The 21,270-nt window shown below is 38.8% G+C and overlaps 1 protein-coding gene across 1 annotated transcript in view; it reads right to left on the reverse strand.

Moving 5' to 3' along the window:
* Nucleotides 1-11,358: 11,358 nt before the first annotated feature.
* ABCB7 (ATP binding cassette subfamily B member 7) overlaps nucleotides 11,359-21,270 on the reverse strand; it is a 38,117-nt gene continuing 28,205 nt past the window's right edge. Inside the window, exons 12-16 of the mRNA XM_088527519.1 lie at nucleotides 20,985-21,114; nucleotides 20,384-20,555; nucleotides 17,086-17,189; nucleotides 15,404-15,511; nucleotides 11,359-12,660 (exon numbers count right to left, since the gene is read on the reverse strand). Of these exons, the coding sequence (XP_088383645.1) occupies nucleotides 12,439-12,660; nucleotides 15,404-15,511; nucleotides 17,086-17,189; nucleotides 20,384-20,555; nucleotides 20,985-21,114 (736 nt within the window). The 3' untranslated portion in view covers nucleotides 11,359-12,438. The remainder of the gene's footprint in view (nucleotides 12,661-15,403; nucleotides 15,512-17,085; nucleotides 17,190-20,383; nucleotides 20,556-20,984; nucleotides 21,115-21,270) is intronic.

Raw genomic sequence — 21,270 nt, forward strand, 5'->3', positions numbered from 1 at the left:
AAACATTACACTCGTTTCCAGTATGAAGGACACTCCAGCAGTGGAGAGGTTACTGAGAGCACAACAGATGAACACAGTTGTTTTTCACGCACACACAGCAACAACCTAACATGGTCGCATTGGTCAAAGCGGCAATTGGGATGGCAAGACCAGTCTGAAAATAAATTCAACCTTTAAGAAATACATAAATACTTGTTTCCTGCAAAAGTGTTCTCTAAAATGAATGTTCATGAAAAAACTCATTTTCTTTGAGCCTAAACATCTTTCAATTGTTTTCCTGAAACAGAAAATTTGGTAAGTTCTACAAAATTACTTGCAATTGACCTTTCTGTCAGCCAAGAGAATCATTAAAATTCTCACCACATTTAATACCTCCCCCCCAACACACACACGAGAGAGTTTTGCTGAATATGCAACAGCCTCATCACCGTATTTTAACGTGGAGGGACAAGAGGAAAAGGCTCTTTAAGCATCTAATACAGGGCTTCACTAATGTGCGAAAGACCAAGTCCTCTCTGGAAGATTTGTAGTTGATAGAGCAGAAGACCTTTTTCCCACGTGTCTGGGATGTGCCCACATCTAACCAAAAAGTACAAACCTTGGGAGTTTCCTACCTATCCTTCATCAGGATTGTAGTTCAGTAACTACAAGAAATGCTGTTTCATTGATGTGCATTAACCAATGACTTCATATTACTGCCACAGTCTCCAATCAAAAATCATTTATGAAAAACAAGGGCAGAGGGAACAACATGGTTTGGCAGCTTTAAGATTACAAGCCCAAAGCTTTATCACCTCTGTCTTATATTTTTTATGTTAAAGTATCCTAAAGATATTACCATATTTTTCATTATTATTTGTGGCACTAAATACTGCAGCACAGTGCCAGATGGCTAATATTCAGAATAAAAATAATGCAAGGCCAATCTTAGAAAGACTCAATGAGAATATAACAGCATGCATTCATCCTACTTTCCTAATGCAGCAAGTTAAAATATTAGCGGACTTAAAATCTGATTTTCCAGTTAAGAAGAAAGCATATTACAGAATTATATTTACACACGCGTGCTTATATATATGTAAAATGTAGATTTATTTTCAATTATATTTGTATGTTTCAAAGGTCTTAATAGATGTGCACATACTCTTTCACTTTTTGGAAGGTTAACCTGCCCAATAAAGAAAACCAAATAGTTTTAAAATGCATTAGGAACATAAGCACAAACCTTTTTTCAGAGATTGTTATTGGTAAAAAACACTTTTAAAAAAATATATATATATAAACAGCTTGAGTCCTAAACTTAACCAGATGGAAACGTGCCTACAAAGAGTTGGATCTAATTCAGAGGAGACTGACAGCCAATAGATGAGCCAATTTAGACCATCGTATGCCAAAAATGGTCAATCATGTTATCTTACGTGTGACTACTCTGGCAGATGCCAACTCTATCCAAACAACTTCAAGTATCTTTTTGGAAGACAGGATTATTTTACACACATTTTTAAAAATTCATAATAATGCTTGATTTTTCTGGAAGTGTTCCACTTAGTTTCAGCATTTTCACAAAAGATTTTTATTTGTTAATTTATTTTAAGAATATTTTTATAGCCTGCTAATGGAATAAATGCTTTCCAGACCAACCAAGGACGGTTAAAAAAACTAAACTGCAGGTCACTAACAGTTCCAGGTTTATTTTAATACTAATAAGAGGAAACCTTTACACCTGTGCAAATCTGTTCAGCTTCTTCCGACCAAATCTTTACTTTTGAAAACCAAAAGAATGGGCCAGTAAGTATAGATTAAATGCACTTCCCACATCCCACAGTAGCTTCTCTAAAATAAAGCCGAACATGAAAATAAAAGGACATCTTTACAGTGAATAATTCCAAGCAAAGCATTTTGTGCGGGTGTTTGCGTACACGTAGTTCAGCCACAGGGAACTGTTTTTCCTTCCAGGAAGCAGACTGACAGGTACGCTGTTAATCTGCCCCCAGTGCAGCAGGAAAGGTCTCCTCCATCTCCACAGTAACCTTTACACTCCCTCCAGGGGATGTATTATTGTACATAACCTATGTATTAGGTTCCATCATGTATTTAATTTGCATAAGAATAGTCAAAAAGGGAGAGAAGGACTTATTCGGTTTTATTTGTCCATCCCGACAGCATAGGGCTGTTCATTCTCCAGTGCATCATATAACCTGTATTTAAGCTCTGTATATGCTATCAGCATGGTCTCTGCTTAAATTCAGGCTGAACTTTAGTTTCAGACTAAAACCCTGGGAGATCTCAGGTGATGAGATTGCTCTGTTAGATTGAAAGCTACAAAAACTGGTGTAAACACTTAGTAGATCATCTTCTTTCACAGGACACCTTGAAAGCCTACATCTAAAAAGATTAACGTCTTCAAATCTATTGTTTCCATAGAGAATAAAGCAAGTTGTCCTTCCAAAAAAAAAAGAGGGCAGCAGTTCTGTTGCATAGCTCATAGTTTGGGTGTCTTCTCAACAATCAAGCACAAAGTTGCAGTTTAATTTTCCATTTTGCCACTTCCTATGTGAAGTAGCATAACCTCATAGGGCACCATGGAGCCAGGCAACTAAACTACAGGATTTAGGGCTAAGTTTCAGTTTCTAGCCTATTTTCATACAGTTTTTTCTGATGGCAGTCCCAAGATTAAGATGCACAGACATTAATCTAGAGTGAACCCTTAAGAGGACATTTGGAAAGTTTTTCAGATCTTTCTTACAGGAAAAAATATACATGCTGAATTATGCAATCATTTTCTTGTATCTTTCCTGCTTCTTTTCAAAAGGACAGTGCTGAATCACGTATGTCCGGAGAGCTTGGCTGCGATGGTGGCACTTGAGACAACTGTCCCGGAAAGGTTCAGCCACCCTGAAGAGTTATGTACACGCTCCCTAGTCGTACAACATTCCATCTTCTGCTGATGAAAAGACATGAGGGAAGGTAAGTGCACCTTGCTCTTATCAGGCTTTCCCCAGCTAGTTGCTGATTATGTTGATCTTGTATCTCAGCAACACATTGGGCTCCACTCTACAACCACTCCAAGATGTTTCAGCTAGTCCTCACGGCGCAGCCTGACACCACAGAAGGTGACCACTGACCTGTGTTTTAGTTTGGTAGCTGCACAGGATAAATACAGAAATGTCTACAATTAACTTAGAGGAACTGCTAGAGCCAGCTTAATCTACAGTAATTTTTCTTCTCTCATTCTCCCCCCTCAAACGTCCTTGGAAACACATTCACTTTGGTGGAAGGTCTCATTTGAAGAGCAGCTTACATGTCTTCTAGCTCTGCCCACTTCATTGAGTCACCGAGTTGTGCTGAACCACAAAGCCATTAGTCTGTGTTCAGTTTCCATGCATATAGCACTGGTCACGTCAAAGCACTCCACATCAAGGACTCCACAAGGTTTCCATCTTTCCTTTGCTGATGCCTACTAGTAAGTATACTCACTTATTTCCTTCAGCCAAAAAGAAACAATCAGTTGAGTACCTACTTTTTAATCCGTCTCAATCATCACAAGTGCGTCGTGGTCATTCATTCACCTGAATTTCAATGCGAGTCTTTGAGGAGCTCTTTTGGTTCCCACTTTTCGGACACAGCTACTCTGTTTCCACGACACACCATTTTCACTCACTGCAGTCGATAGGAAATACAAATATACTTAGCAGATATTTCATAAACACACTCCAGATCGTCACTTCTTCCCAATGTTTTCCAATTGACTGTTATTACAAGACTCATGTAAGCCACCAGCAAGCAATGCAGTCCCTTTTTCTGCTCATCATGTTCCAGCTGATGGCGTGAGCTGTCAGATTGTGCATTCAGAGTTGTCAAGCAGCTACGATTTCTGGATTTAGTAAAACAGCTTAGCATTCCTTTGAGCAAACTACTTAAAAGACATATATTCAGTGGAATTGAAGGTCTGTAAAAGCCTGTGCCATTTTCTAGTTAGCACAGGATCAGCACAGAACCACTCAAATGTCAGTAAAGCAAGCGTTGGTCCAAATCACAGAGATGACCTTCTATTTCAAGAATCAGTTTCCACTAAGACTTTAATAGCTGAGACTAACAAACTTGACCATTTGAAGGATTTTCAGATGCCTGTTAAGATCACTTAGGCACTTACTTGTTAGAACTTGGCCACTTTCTAGGAGGCCAAATCCACTGCTAGAAAATTTTGCTCCTTAAATTAAAACAAAATCCACAAGATACAGTTCATCAGAAAGCATGTTTTTTGCCAGTTTCTGAAGTTGACTGTCAAGTAGTCTTTCATATTTCCCCACTGCTTCCATAGGTGTTACATTCATTTGACTTGTTGTAAAATATTTCTCTATGCTATTTATATGAGGCAATATTTTCAAAATTGCAGTCTACCTCCAGTTGTTTCCTACTCCTCCTCTGATTAACTGTAGTCTGTCTTTAAAATATTCAGCAGCAGCTAAAACTTCTCCATGCTGAGACTTTGTAGGGAAAGTTGCACATCTGGTGAAGGAAGCTTTCTGTGGTCAGCTGAAGGTTCCCACCATCAAAAATCCCACAGGATTGATACAAAGGCCAATGAGACAATGTACTACAAATGATCATGTACTACAGAGATCCGGCACACAGGCACACACCACAACAGACATGCTCTGTGCAGCAGCACTGAGCAGAGATACAGGGTTCTAGCAAACACGAATTTTCAGGGAACATACCATTCAAAATTATTCTTTTCACACTGCATGAATTGTTTGCATGTATCACTTTCTGCAAGACTATCTCTGGCCATTCTGGAAGCACTACTGCGTAACACGATCACAGACAGAGCCTCTATTGAAAATGAGGTGCCTGCACAACCCGAATAATGCATAAAACAGGGGACAAAAGACAGCGCTGAGGAGGCTGCTGTTATTAGCTGCCTCATGTTTCAGGCTACTTACCTGGCCAAAGCGGAAGAAGCAGATGCAGTGGCGGAGCTCACTGAGCAGCATTTCATAGAACAAACCTGTCCCCACAGGACAGCTGCTACATGAGAGGTGCAAACCCGGCACAAGGACCTTCTTTGTGCCCAGGCCCATCCCGCCGAGGTCGCCCGATAGCAAAGTCCTTTCAAAGGCAGCGCTCTTCCATGGCAGGCGAGGGAAAGAAAAGCAGCAGCCTGAAAGAGAAGCTGGCAACGCTTCCTCGGGCTTACAGACAGGAAGGCTTTCAGGGCGAAGAACGAGAGGAGAATTACAGCCTGGGTATGGAGACTGGCAAGGAAGAAGAGGCAACGGAACTGAGAAAGGTGGGAAGGGGGAAGGCGTTTAAGGAGGAATGCAGACAGCAGCCATGAGAAAAACCCTCGGAAGCAGCCAAGATTATCATGCCCAGTATAGGTGATTGCTCTTTGTTCAGTTAAAAGTTGTAAGATTCAAGACTAAAGGAATACAGCGAAACTCTGACTGTACTCTTGAGACAGCAACTGTATGGAGCACTTCTTTGCATCTGAGGGCCTGAAGGACTCCCTCCTGCCTCCACATTTCCTCTCTGAATTTCTCTTCCTTCACAATTCATATTTAAATGTTTTAAAATATTGTATATTAAATGTTACTGTATTTTACAATTCATCATTAATCAGATTAATTATCAGATTGAGTCATTAATCTATTTTTGCCATGGAAATTGTTTGCAGAGGCAAGTGACGTGTTCAGTAACATGGGCTGTAGTCATTCCGTGATGGATACACATCACACAACTGAACATGGATCAGGTCCCTCCACACTCAAAAATAAACTTTCCATGTTCCACGATTCAATTTTTCAGGTTACTAATCTTTTCAAATTCCTCCCAGTCTTCACTCTCAATAATTCTCAGATATAGACATGCACTTCATACAAGAGCACAAGTCGAACTCAGTTGTTACAGAGTCAAGTCTGCCAAAATCTTCCTGTTCACGCTACAGACATATGTAACACCATCTATACAACCTGTAGGAGAGCTGGCCATGCAGACTACACATCCATCTGCTTCATAAAGCAGCCTTCCCATGTAAGTAATAGCATATTGCTACTTTACACTGTAGTATTTTGCTTAACTTGCTAATATAAGCTAATATAAGCTCTTCCTTAGAGTTTTCTTCCAGCAGAGACTAGAGAATTGCCATAAAACTCGAGCTGGTGCAGGCAAGATCTACAATCCTAGATCCAAACATCCAAATCCTATCACCAGCACCATCCCTAGCACAGGCTTCTTAAGGAACCAATGCAAAATCTGCACAGAGTAGAAGGAAAAAATACAGCCTAAAATAGTTTTGCTCTCTGCTCTTTCCTCTCCCTCATATCTTGCCAAATACTTTCAATTTCTTGACTCACCCAACAATCAACAGCATCACCAAGCCACAATAGTCAGTAGCTTTCACAAATTCTGTAAATCTTCATTTTACCAGAAAGCTTTCCCTGTTTTTTGTTGTTGTTGTAAATAAGTTCAATCTCCTCCAAAAACCAGAAACTTTTTCAAAAAAGTTTTCACCGTTGTGTGAAAATCCTCACAGGCCATTTCACAATTCATGAACCAGCAGTATCCAAAACCTTCATTCCCAATAAGGGACCAGCTTGATGTTCGCATTCCACTCTGTCTAGCAGGCTTAAAATGAAAACTTCACTTCTTTTCACACTCAACCTTTTGAAATATTTATTGGTATTACTGGCCTCTAAAGTGCCCTGATTTCATTTGCAGACCACTTTACAGCACAGTCAGAGGACACAACACAGGCCCATATACAGTGTTCAAGCCTGTTTCTTCACCTCTAAAGGAAGGGAAAATTTCTCTCCTTTTCCCCCTCCCCTCTCTTGAATAAAGTTGATAGCTTTACAAGGCACATTTTGTGTTACATAAATGCTTTACTTGACAATTTTATAGAGGGCTACAAAGCACTGAAAACTGGAAGTAAAATGTGTGGGGAGCTGAGATGTCACATTAGTCTTTCATCTTTAGGAATGCTATTTTAAATTCTGCCCTAAGTTATAAGTAAAAATATATTTTCCCTTTTTTTTCAAATAATAAATATGCCGTGCCACTTGTACAACTGGCACTTCTCATTTGAGAAAGAGATGCTGGAATAAAATCCTAAGTTATCTAAGGTCAAGATTATACTGCAGCCGTCAACTGTGGGAGACTTACAGCAAGGCAGCTCAGGGAGCTCAGTATCCCAAAGTCTACAAAATTCAGCTCTGTAAGATGCTTAGATATTTATAATTTGCCTCCATCATCATTTCATCAATGACATCACCATTTCAGAAAGGACAACTACATATCACAGTCCTGCTAAATCCTTTTGCAACTTTCTCTTTAAAGAAAATTCCCTATCTCCTCTGAGAAAAATGACAAATTCATCAACATGCGGGTAAGAAAACATCCCCTTGCCATCAAATCTCTTATCCTGCAGGCAGACCAAAGCTGTAATTTCCAGCAGGGATCAGGACTGAAGGTAGAAAAGAGCATTTAGATGCTACACTGACCAAGATAAATGTCACGGAAAATTCCTCACTGGATAACAGTACATAATCGATAGAATACTAAATTGTCACTTCTGCAGCTATTGTTTGAACACAGATGGGTTGTTAAATGAGCATGGTAACCTCAAAATGATTCCTAATTTATGTGACGATTATAAAGTGCTGGATTTGTAATTACTGTTTTCCTTGATGCACACATGCAACTCAAATTAGCATTAATAGAAGCTATATGTATACATGGAGAAAAAATACACTCCCATTATAGTTCTTTCCCCTCAAAAATTAATGAGGGTATTTTTTGTCACTCAACATTCATGGAATATCCCTGCACAGTATCATTAAAAGATTTAAAGATATAGTAAATGAACTGAAATGAATATATAGAAAGAACAGCTGGAAGTTCCTGTAACAAGGCTTCGGGAACAACAAACACACAGAGAGAAACCCCCAGTCTGCTCCAAGATGTCACGTTCAGTCGCCCCCGGCATCGCCGGGCGCTTTGAGACCACGCAGGGCCCAGTGACAACAGGGCAGCACGGCCGGTGCCTAATGCGCCTCACGTCAACGCGGTGCAGGGCGCTGCTAAATAAAAACTATTTCCTGGTTTCTCATCAGCTAATGAAAAACTGGCATTTTAGCAGGGGAAAAAAAAATCACTAATTAGTGTTAGTTGAAGAGCTGGGCTCAAGCGAATTCTTAAGCCAGCTCTGCTGCTGCTGTTCACCGGTTCAGCGCTGAGGAGGTGAAACAGTCTACTTTCATAAAGATGTGACGCAGTATTTTAAAATAAGCAACAGTCAAGCTTTTAACAACAATTTTCATTCTCATCGGCACAATGTGACTAATGTGAGTGCTCTTCACATGTTTTTGCAGCTTGATACGTTGAAAATTAAGGGCATATAAAAGCTGAGGGGGAACAGAATTTGGGTGTGCTGTATGAACTTACCTTTCTCTGACTGATCATCTGGAGTTTGGTTGCCTAATGCTAACCCTCAGCCCTATAATTTGCTATCAGCTTCACTGTCATTACCAAGCACTGCAAACAATTACTTCTACTAAAAAAGCCAATTCAAAGCTTCCCTTTCTGGGTGGAAGAGCCACACTCCCATAGCTGTTATTAAAATCATCGCTATTCTTGTTCCATACGAGTGACTGACAAAATATCTGTTTCCCCTGGAAATTGCTGCAAAGCTGGAGGAGTCACTTTAACAGGACACCCATGTCTATTCACAAAGATAAATCCTTTATTTAGTAATAATTAGCTATACACAGATGAACAAGAGTCAGGGTAAGAAGTCTTCCAGCAGATGTTTATACAATGTGGTTTTAAACTAGCCTTTTTTGTTGTTGCTGAACATCTATCATCTTACTGTACAATTTATATTTTACATTTCCGTCTTCAAAAGAAACTTGAACATAATTTAAAATCTGAATTGAGATGTATGCAATACTAATCCATACAACGGCAATGCTGAGAGTAAACTGAGAGGTCATCTGCAAGTAGCAAGGTATGAATCTCCATTTTTGAGAACCAAAATCAACCAACCGATACCCTCAAACCATAAGTTTGCTAACCTGGAGGTTAGAACAGCCATGGCAAGCACAGTTTGTGTCTTCACATTCTGTGCTCAGCAAGTTCCTGCATGGAAATTAAAATTTAATTCTGTAGGTTTAGAGTCAAAGATGAATATGAATTGCAAGAACCAATCACTTTTTGTCCACGTTTCAGACTTGCATATTGCCTTTAAAAAGAGGGAGAATGAGGAGAAAAAAAAATAAATGGCTGTGACTCCAAAACAGAAAACACTGATTTTATAATGGTGTTAGATGACTAATTTTGAGAAACAACCTGCTACAAGTCCAGCAAAGTTCCAAGAATATGAAAAGCTGCTGTTTAGCAGAGTGACGTTCTGACTGCAGAAGAGCAGAATTACCAAGATCCACAGAGGCCATCAGAGAGCTTCAAAATAAATCAGTTTTCTGTATCAAACTGTAAGGCTTTCTAAAGAGATGCCATATAGATTGCTCAGGACTCAATACACTAGTGATCTTACTCAAGTCTCCAAACTGTGACTCTCCCAGTCAGCAAAACGCCTGCTCATCATAAACATCTGCTTAAAATAGTGATTTTTGGAGTCTTGGCATATGAATTAAAAAAAAAAAAGCCAAGGGAAAAGTATTATCGTCTTGTAAGCAAAAGAATCACCAAGTATTGCTTCTACAAGCAAAACATAACCCTATTTTATTCTTGCATCTCTGATGAAATAGTGGGAGGCTGTGGCAGCACAAAATCCTGCTCACCTGCAACTCTTCAGCTGTGCAACAACTTACTCTGGTGTTCTAGGAAGCTTCTCTCATTTAATTTGGGAGGTGGGGGGGAGCAGGGAAGACCAGAAGAAAGCAAAACACCTTTTTGCTATAATCAGTAATGAGTCATCCCCTCTCCCTTGTATTGGGCTTAAAAAGCAGACAGGCAACGATGGAGAGCATTCATGTAAAGCCACAAACAAGTCAGGAATGTTTATCTAGCAACTCTATGGAACAGGAAATTCTCAGTCATCTCTCAGAAGTCACTGCCATCCTTTAAAATAAATACTCTACTGTACCACAAGCCTTCTCTTTACAAAATACCTTTAAGAGTTGCTTTCCATCATCTAGTTTGCTTGAAGCTGGACAAAGCTGCAGCGTATGCACTGGCTTAAAAAAGGAAGATTGCAGAGACCAACACCAGTCTCACAGCCACGTCAGACCCTTCGTAGATTTAACCCAACTCTGATTGTTACTGATACTCACCATTTCAAAACGCTCCCTTCTCCCACACCTTCGAGTACTTGCAAAATCTGTCCTCGGTGATTAAAAACATCAGCTTTGCATAGTCACTTATTCATCTGCATCCCTGCTACCCTCCACAAACACACACAAAATTGTCATTAAAACAGCTCGTGGTTTCGGAGTCCTTAAAAAGCCTGTAAGGCAACTTTTCCTTCTCTTTAGGCAACCACTGGAATTTCAAAGCCCATGGCAATGTCAGCAAATGCTCATGGAGGGAAAAAAAAAAATGAACAAAAACCCAGCCCACCTTCTCCTCCATCTTTCAGACTAGTGACATCTCTAAAATTGTGCCAAAGGAAAAAGGTGGTCAAGATTGAAATACTATTTACAGCATTTGTACATTATTTGCAGCATGCAACAGTAGACAAATCATTTAATTCCAAAACTAGCTCTTGAGGGAGAAGGGACGTTTGATTTTTGTTAGTCAGAATACAGGAAAGGGAGAAGCCTTAACTGTTGCTAACTCTTTCTGGCAGTTCAGAGATAACTGCACCTTTATAATCTACCACACCGCTATTACAAATTAAAAAAGGAGACACTTGGTTAAAATAAAAGGGACATGGCAAATTAAAATAATTCTGGACTGCCACTACGTTAACAAGGCTTTACTTCGCTTCTGCACTCCAAGGATGAAAGCAGAAGTCCTTGCATTTGATGTTATTGTTAAAGAAATTTTTTACCTGAGGATTAATAACATTTTTTTGCATCATTTTAATAGTGAGAAAATGAATGGCTAGCAGAAAAGATGAAGGTTTAACTCCCTTAAAGTTATTGTTGCTATATTTAGCTGCAGAGAAAGCTGTAACAAACAAAAGAAAGAAAAATGCCACTATTTGCAGCAGTATTGCAATACTGGCAGCACCAAATTCAGTACTTTGCTTTGCTAGTGCCCACATCGAGACATCTTGCACTTGATTTACAAACATAACTTCATCAGTGTAGTTATACTTTTATAATTCCCCAGGAAAAAAAAAAGTTTTTCACACCAATAAAAAGATATCCTTTTTCTTATTAAAATATACTGCCCTCTCACAAATGAGGAATTATACCAGCATAGCTCCTGGTAAACAGATATGGGAAACCTCCCTGGAGAGGTCAGGTCTGATTGTACGATCCTGTGGTGTCCTGCAAGTCACAGAAATTTAGGTTTCTTGAGACTGAAAAAAATACTGAAGTTGTGAGATCACTGGAGCAACATCATCCATGTCTATTTCTCATTCTCAGGCTCATAGACTAATGACATAAACTTAGGGCAGTCTTTATTGACTCTTAATTGATCCCTAAGACCATGCCCAAAATCAAGGAGAGTGCATTCTGCTTTGACTTCTACTTCAAAGTAGATGTTGAGGATATAGAATTTGGAACTTTGATTTTTTTTTCCATTTAAGAGAAAGCTTCCCATTCTTAATATTTGCATATTTTGTATGTTTTTTGTAAAGTCACACTATATTTCGATTTCAGATTTTCGTCAGCTCTTCAAACTTCTAGCTCTTGTTTAAAAGAACACTAATGCACTTCCTGGATAGTCCAATATGAAAGATATTCTGGAGCAGTGAGGTGGATTACTTCAATATTTAGTTTGCTACATGAAGCCTCTAATATTTTGCTGGGGCTCTTGTCAAGTTTCACAAGGAAGAATATTTCAGACCAGAGTACTTCTGAAAAAATTAAATTGCATCTTCCTCACTAGCAAATGAGTTCAAATTAGCCCAACTACAATTCAAACACGACTTCCTTATCAGCCATTAAAGATGATAAGTAATGTAAATTGAGCACAAATCTGTTTACAATTTAATGATCCATCTCAAGTAACTACCAGCAGAATTTACCATCACCTAAAAACTGCCGTAAAATATACTGTCAGAAGTAATTTAAAAGTTTTTTTTTTGAGAAAGCTCAGCTCTTGCAATGCCATCGAATATCAGGGATTTGTAAAGATGTAGAAATAAGACTTCTTTGGTTGAAGTTACGTTTCTCTGAGAAACAGTAAAAAAAAACTGCAAAACCCAGGAAGTTTTCGAATGATGAGTTAAAACCAAGAGCTGTGCTTCACTGCAGCGGTGTGCATTTTTAACCTGTTATAGAAATTAATCCAGGATCATACTTAGCAAGAACAGTTTCCACAACCTTTCACACTATTGATAATTTCTTCTTGTAGTTTCTTCCTCTCCTCCTCTTTGGACATCTGATTGTTTCTCTCCTCCCATTTCTGATTGATACTACTGCTATTCCGCATTTTGCTGCTCTGTGTATGCCACATCTCGGAATAGAGATTGCTCGGGCTGGCCAGGAGGTCTGCATGTCTGCCACGTTCAACAACTTTGCCCTGTAAAAGAAGAAGCCAGCAATCAATATTACCAGATCTTCAGGAATACCAGCACTGCCAACAAACTGCTCACGGCAATTCTGGATTAGGATAAGGCTGAGGCAGCAAAAGAAGACTGAACGTGTGGAGAATTGCATTTGGGTCACACTGCAGGTAGAAAAGAAGGAGCTGTACTCTTAAACTTATGTAAATAGGAGCACAGACTCCTTTTCTCAACCTGGACAAAATTTAAAGCCTACAAATATGAAAAGTTTTATCATTCAAGCTGGAAGTGCTCTCTGAACTAAGCGTAGAAATTCTTCTACAGCAAGATGTTAAACTACTAGAGTGAAAGGCACACGGATGTACCAAGACAGACATGCATCTGTCCCTGCCTGCTGAGAGACATACTTAAGCTACACTGAAAGAAGCTGAAAGAGGAGAGCACACACAAGTGATTTGTAGCAGTTAAGCCAAAAACATTTAAAATCAGATTCTAAAAGCAATTAATGTAAGATGTGTTTTCAGAAAGGAGCCACAGTTGCTTTTGGCATTAGAAGTGCCATCATGAAAATATAGCGAGCAGCTTAGTGAAAGAGCGACGCTGATTTATTGACTATCGTAGTGTGGGAAGGGGAAAGAGGAGGAGGAGGGGAGAGCCCAGACCCTGCAGAGCGCCAAACATCACTATTCTGCAGAACAGAGGCTGCAGTCTTTTTCATGAGAGGGCCATTTACATCCACCGACTTCAACTTAAAATAATTTGTCCCTTCTCTACCTATTCTTTCTCTTGGGAAAAGAGAGCATTATACGGACAACTACATGGATTTTGTATTAGTTCCAAATTCTGATCTACAATTAAATCTACCTCCTTGTGACAGCTGCTGATGAACATGCTGGGAAACAAAATTGGGTCTTGTCACTTTTATTAGTAGTCGTGCTGGTGGAAACTTAACAAATATGTAGTTGGCCAACAAAACTGTGGAATTTATTTAAAAACACTAAGCGTATAGACTTGAGAGAGTTCACTGCAGTAGAGACTAGGTTTATGAATTAAACTATTTTTATAATTTTCACAGTTGCCAGAAATTTACCTTCTCCACTCAGCTTTGCAGCATCATTACTGTTAATACAGTATTTGCTTACTCAGTTATTCTGATTTTTACCTAGGCAAAGGTACTGAAATTGCAATACAATATTTTACATGGCTAACCAAAACCAGTCCCAATTTTTCCATTACTGATCCTCATTTCATTGGCTGTTACAGCAGCACTCATCAAGCTGGGACCAAAGGCAACTTTCTGTTGAGCAAACGTCAGCAATGCCGGCGAAGCAGCCGGACCCCAAAGGCGATGTCCCTCGCTGCCTCGCTCACGCACAGCCTCTTTTACACCAAAATCACATTCAGGAAAGTGAGCATCCTAGCTGATTTACAGTTTTAGGTTGTGTTTTTATCTTTAACAGTTACTCTGTAACACAAAACACACTCTGACTAAGCTGTGAAAACTTGCATCGAAAACAAACAAAAAAAACCACAGATTGCCGTGTAACATGTTAAAAACATTTGCGAGATGTTGTAAATGCAGTTAGAGAAAGGATACACCTTAGGAAATGATATTTCAGCAAAAGCAGAAAAAAGTCAGCAGAACAAAATGGAACAAAATATTGACAGAGAAATACGAGTGAGTTTATTCCACTACTCAGTTTTTAGATTCACATGAAGTTGAGACTTGTATAGCTAAGTTGGCCAGGAACACCACCATTTCATCAGTTTTTGTTCTAATTTCCCATTAAATCATTTCGTGTACTACAGGAATAACTTATTTTCTTTTATATGGGCAATTTTAGTCATCAAATGCAGCTATAGTCACAAGCATAGAAATAAACCCCTAACCCTTAAAATAATGAACTACAGAGCTGATTTAACCTCTACTACAACCATGTTACAGCCCTGTTTTCAGCATTATCAGTTAAAAAACAATGACAAACTCATTTTAAGGACATTTATTTAAAATCTATAACCAAATATGGGTAACATATTTCATGTTTTAATGATTGATATAGATGAAAGCAGATTTAGGATGGACTGAATATAAGGCAAGTGCTGAACAGTGATGTTAAATGTTGAAAGCGGTGCGCGTGTGTATATATGTGTATGTGTGCACGTGGCATGGGTGTGTTTAAGGTAGACATACAGCACAAGCGAATGACTACAATTTTCTAGAGTGACATTAGAGAATAGTGCTCAGATTTCTAACATAATTAGGTTGAATAAGCCAACAACGATGTTATCCGCATGGAAACAGAGCATGCCATGCTCTCTTCCCATTGAAAACACCCCAATGGATGCATGTGGAAGAGGGCCGCTCACTGTATAATGAGAATGAAGCATAAATTGGGGGAACACATTAGGAGCCCAAACAGATAGGGGCATATAATAAACTAAAAATATGCAACATTAAACCATTCCCAGCTCATCAAATGAATTTTGTAATAAACCATATAAAGTACATGTAATTACGTGTACTATGCACACAAAGCCATAATACACACAGCAAAAAGGGATCACTGAAAGGTTTCTACAGCTTATAAAATGCTAGCTGCAAACAAGAGAAATATATAAAAAGCAAAACTTGGGCAAGATTAAAAAAAAATTCATTTCCAAAGACAAAAGTTTCCGCAGCTTGGTGAGGGTTTTAAGGGTACACCAAGTCTTTATAGTGATGTTATGTGAAAACTACATTTCACAGGAAAAAAGCCTCACCTGATCCAGGACAATGATTTCATCTGCATCAACTACTGTTGACAACCTGTGGGCAATGAAGACTGATGTTCGGTGCTTCACCATGTCCCTCATGGCACTGAGAATGTTCTGTAAGATTAAAATCAGACAAAAGCTTGCACATTCCTAGATTGTACGAAAGGAAATAAAATGCTGTTTGAAATATTCAAATTATTTTAAATGAGTATTGAGAAACATCTCCAAAATTGCCAGTTTCACACTAGAAAACTACTAGGAGCATCTACAGAAGAGGCAAATAAAGTTCAAGATTGAACCACTTGTGGCTCTGACAGCATCCTCAAAATTATATATTAAAAAAGCTTATACTCATAGGGAAGGGAAAACATATATATATATAAATATATATATATATATATCCCAAGGGATGAAAGAGGAGAAGTGTTACTTGATTTCAGGAGAATATCCTTGAGCATTCCAAATCATCAAAGCAGTTAAGACACTCGAAAATAATAATGACAGACTTCCCAAATGAACAGAGGTTAAAGGCAAAAAATCCCTTTCAAAACTATGCCAATGTGGAACACGAAGCTAAAAAATATTGGAATCATTTCCCACACTTTTCTACCTTCCCGAACCACATCCGTCTGCAAGCAGCACTAATTGGGAGTTTGTTCTCTCACTATGTGAAGTGCCCATTTTGTTTCCCTGAAAAAAACACCAGGCTTTGCCAAAAGACATGCAGATTACCTGACATACCAAGGACTCTGTTTTATTTGCTGTCTTTAAAATTGAGCTCTACTGTGAAACTTTCAGCTTTGCTTATGGTTCTCACAACACGTACAGCAAAATGAAAAGGTAAGTATTATTGCGTAGAACTGTGTTAAGAACATTTCCGATCATATGAGGGAGCTGGGAATCATTATTTGAAAGCAGTGCTATACAGATGTACAGTATGTACCTTAGCTTCTTCGCATCTGGAGAATGTAAGTAATTTAGTGATTACAGGTCAGCAAATTTGCTCAATGATCTGCATAAGTGAAGACAAACATACACAGAGCACTGGTTTTAGATGACCTTAGTTTGTGAAATTATTGCTGGTGCTGAGAGTGTTGTGTTTAAGCGAAGATGCAGTTATGAAGCCTGATGCAGTTGCTGTGGTAGTGTCATGACATCCATGTCACAACACTCGGATGTTTCACAGCCCTCCCTGTGAAGGGAATACAAATTAACAGCAGCGCTGCAGGTTACGCCTACCTGATTTGCATCTCAGAAAGATGCTGCACAACGAACAAGGGTTTTTCTGTTCCACTTTATATGAAAATCATTTGTGATACTAATTTTTAAATGAACTGAAGGTGTGTAGTTGACATCTAGTAAAGGGGATCGTGGCCAAATATTTGCAACAGTTTTAAAAAATGCATGTTTAATGGTGAACCTCAGGGTGGAAAACAGAAATCACTCCCAGAGACAGAACTAATATTCTTCCCTCTAGCTCAAGGCGGATGAAGCTCAGGATCTCTTGCTCTGGCCTTTGGGAAAAGGGATTAGTCTTAGGATCACTTAACATTAATTTTAAAAAAATATGTGATAGCAATCAAGAAAAAAAGAAAAGATTCTTTCTGAGAAGGAAAGAAGAAGGAAAAAGTACCAAGATCGGACATGAGTACACCACTTAAGATTTATATTTCTTTCTGCCAATTTACCTCTTCTGTAATTGAATCTAAAGATGATGTGGCTTCATCATAGAGAAAAATAAGTGGTTCCTTTAGCATCGCTCTAGCAATTGCAACTCTTTGCTTTTCTCCTCCTGTGCAAGGGGAGGGGAAAGGGAATGGAAGGAAAAAAAAAGAAGTTATAGTCGTGACCTTTGGGTTATTTTAAACGCAAAAATAGAGGTGTTCATTCCTTAAGGCCTTTCAATACACATCATTGTTACTACTGATACAAGTCTGCAGATAGGTTACATAAGATACCATGCAGGTTGTTTCTCCAAGAAAATACAGTAATTCCAGACTATCTTTCCTAAAAAGGAGGGTGAACTATTTCACAGATCTGGAGGCACTAGGAGCGAGGGGGGACAGTAACTCTTTCCACACGAGGGAGGCTCGTGCTCCTTCGCCTGCTTCCCTACAAGCCACGTCCCACGCAGCACGGGCAGGTACCCGCCGCTCCGCGCGCGGGCAGGCGACGTGACGCGGCTGCAGCATTCCCGGCAGCTCACGCACCTCGCACCTCCTCCTCCCAGGCTCTCCTTGAAACTCACCCAGCCTTCCGCTACTCTGTAGCCTGAAATAAGTGTCCAAAACTAACAGCTTTAATGAGTGAATTTCATTAAGAAATACAATTAGCCTGGCACTGAAATCATCTTCATTATGCAACGCACTGCCTGCTGGTTTTTTGATATAAGTGGTTTCAGAATAGTTTCCTTCCTTCACAATTCTTACAGACAACTGATTTGCCCAAGAATAACTTATGACAAGTTTTATAGACAGGAACACAGGTGCATTTGAGGACTTAAAATCTGCTAAACATTTGGTATGAACACAAACATTTAACATTTGTGTGCCTGCTCTCCTGTGCAGGAGGCAAGACTTGGCAAGATTCTGTTTAACACCATTATAATTCTTATTAATGTTCCACTCCTATCAAAAGAGAACATGCTCTAATAAACCATTTAAGAGCCTGATAATCCTGGTGCCGTTCAAGACTTTAACTATCTTTGGGGGAAAGGTCAGTAGTAACTGGATTGAGTAAATTGTGCAGCTCTATTTTCATACACTCTCCCTCTCTCCCCTTCTTTGAAGGATGACCAAAGCTGACAACTTGGCAATATCCCCGTTTGAAAGGCATGCACCAATATCAAAATTCCATGGTCTTTCATTTGCAGCACACAGACCCATTTCCTGCTCATCCCATCCCCATGCAGGCCAGCAGCACTTTAAGTGCACTGCCATTACGGAGTTTTGTTCCTATTAAGATTCTTGGTAGCAGAGTAAAAAATGTAAGATTAGACAACACTCCTAAAATATATTTTATAATACTCAGTTCCAAGAATATGTACATTCTTCCTTTACAGGAAGAACAGAATCTTTAATATAGCAGGGCTGCAAACGCTGCACACAGAGAGGATCCAATTCAGGTATTACTGATTAAATTAACCACTTGTTTCTCTCAACAGATTTAAATAGCCAGAGAAAAAGGGCCCGAAATTGAGACTGCAGCTATTTCTGGCACCACACACTAGTGCGTTGTGCCATCATCCACACCTCACTCTCAGTACTGTCACTGCCTTTCTCCAAGCCATCTTCCATGTCAGTGCTCCCCAAAACTTCTTTTTTTTTCCCCATAATGAATATAAAATGTCTGAACTTAAATGAGAACCACTCAAATACACAAACCTTTCACTACCACCACCCCTCCTTCTTTTTTTTTTTTTTTTGAAGGAGGAGTAATGTTAAATCAAGCCAGGAAACAGACAAGCAAGGCACAGGCTCAGCCCACGTGCTGAGCATTCCCAAATGCACTGGAGATCAAGGGATCCAATGTGAAACCTTGTGCCCTACCACTATCCCTACTGACCAGTAAGTCTAAGCAAAGTCCCAGGGTGTTTTGCTTTCTTGGAACAGGAGCAGGAAATGATTTTAAAGAACTTTGCAGTCACCAAATGCATCAGTGAATTAAATGGAAAAGTCTCATTAAGTGACTATGACTATCCCGTTCTATCTTGCATTAAATATCCATTAAGGAAAAAAAAAATTCCCAAAACTTTAAATGCTCTAAGGCGTTAGGATAAAGGCTTATCTAAAATAAAATATTTATGCACCTAATAATAATATATCCTTCAGTCAATCAAAACAGGAATTTTGATTTTGTTTCATTCAATGTACATTTAATGTTACATCCTTGTGCTTTCTTTTAAAGCAATTTTAACCTAAGACATTTAAGACTGAAAGTGCTTCACTGGAATCTAGCTACTACCTAAAAATTATACTTAAAGATAAACTTGGCACTTTAAAAATCCTAAATTCCCCATTAAAAAACAGAGAAAGAATAAGGCAAATGATTTAGACATTTCCCAGTTCCCAAATGATCTCTTATCTCACATTATCATCTCACATTATCTGCCACAAAAACAGTATTTGCTTTCAAGTATTATCTTCCCCATACCCCTCAAAAAAACTGTGTGCAATTTTAATAGACACGGAAGGAGTCTTATAAGAAATATGGGTGCAGAGACAGACATCCAGAGAAAAGGAGTAAACTTAATTTTGTAAAACTATAAAAAATGCTTTTGTAAAAAATGTTATCTTTTTTTTTTGTAAAAAAGCTGAAATGACATGGGGCTGCACTAGAGGGTATCTATCTGACTGTGAAGAAACTCAGAGAACCTAAACTCAGGATATTTGATTTCAGTATCAAAGCTGCTTTATGTAAATCCACAACTTGTAGACCTGCTGTCACAGTTTATGCATTAAAAAATGTCAAAAATACAAAACACACACAATTCAAAATGAGAAGACCTGAAGGCACTTTTATTATGAAAAGGGCCTAAAATTGTTATATGGCAACAACATACCCAATAGCATTATTTACTACCCCCGCCAAAAAAAAAAATCTAAATTTCAATTGTTATAAGTCTAAATTTAAAGATCAAAATTCAGGAGGTCTCTGCATAGGTGAATCTACACCATCATACATTTAGAGAGGAGACATGCAGAGAATTCTCCATTTTTTCCATATGTATTCCACAGGCCAAATATTTTACAGTAAGACCATTATTATTTAGACGTATTTATGTGCTTACCTCTCACCTCATTGAACATTATCCCCTGCAAATACATCCCTTTAGAGATCTTGTAGATGGCTTCCTTAAACTACAGTTTATTAACATTTAGCCCTGCACTTATAATGAAATGAGCTAAAAGCAAGTGTAACTGAAGAACAAACTACACACTGAGTTAGCAAAAGGGATGCAAAGCACATGTGCACTTAAGGACCTACCTGAGAGCTTGAGTCCCCGCTCACCAACCTGCGTGTTGTAGCCATTGGGCATTCGGAGAATGGCCTCGTGGATGCCCGCCAGCTTGGCCACCGCGTACACCTCCTCCGGCGTCGCGCCGATGTTGCCGTAGAGCAGATTGTAATAGATAGTATTATGGAAGAGAACAGCATCCTGCGTTTAGAGAAGCAACATCTTAAATGAGAAATTATCATCACTGGTTCAAAACTCTGTCCCCGACCCTTGGAAGAAGCCAGTACAAAATATCTTATGTTTTTCCACAAATGTTTTGAGTATTATAAACCCACATCACTCGTTCTTTTACTGTTTTGCTAACTCAAAGGTGATAATCATCGATAAATGTTCATCACTTCATTGGAAACAGCCTCCAGCTTTAAGGGCTTAAACACATTTCAGGAATTAGATCTACACAATGCACATAAAAAATTGGCAGTATTTCCTGAGAAAATTAAGACTAGTGACTTTCAAAGGAGCCAGACAGGATCACTGCATTACAACTAGCTTCTATTGAATCACAGTGCAAGAATATAAAAAAAGTACCATTACAAGGGGCTATCTGGGGAGAGTGAAATATTTTAATACCTGGGGTACAACTCCTATTGCCTTTCTCAGACTTTCCAAACTGACATCTTGTATGTTCTGTCCAGCAACATAAATATTTCCATGCTGAGGTTCATAGAAACGAAATAATAATCTCACAATTGTGCTTTTCCTGAAATATAAAGAGAATTGAAGCCACTATTAAATCCTTAGTTATCATTTGCAAATCTACAGTCAAAACATTGATGTCACAGACAAAAGAAATAAAAAACAAAACACAAGAACAAACTCATTTACAAAAACGCCAATCAATGATGCAGAATTTTGC

This window comes from Tinamus guttatus, unplaced genomic scaffold (assembly GCF_059628265.1).
Source record: "Tinamus guttatus ecotype Peru unplaced genomic scaffold, ASM5962826v1 Tinamus_guttatus_pri_ptg000287l, whole genome shotgun sequence".
Classification (NCBI taxonomy): domain Eukaryota; kingdom Metazoa; phylum Chordata; class Aves; order Tinamiformes; family Tinamidae; genus Tinamus; species Tinamus guttatus.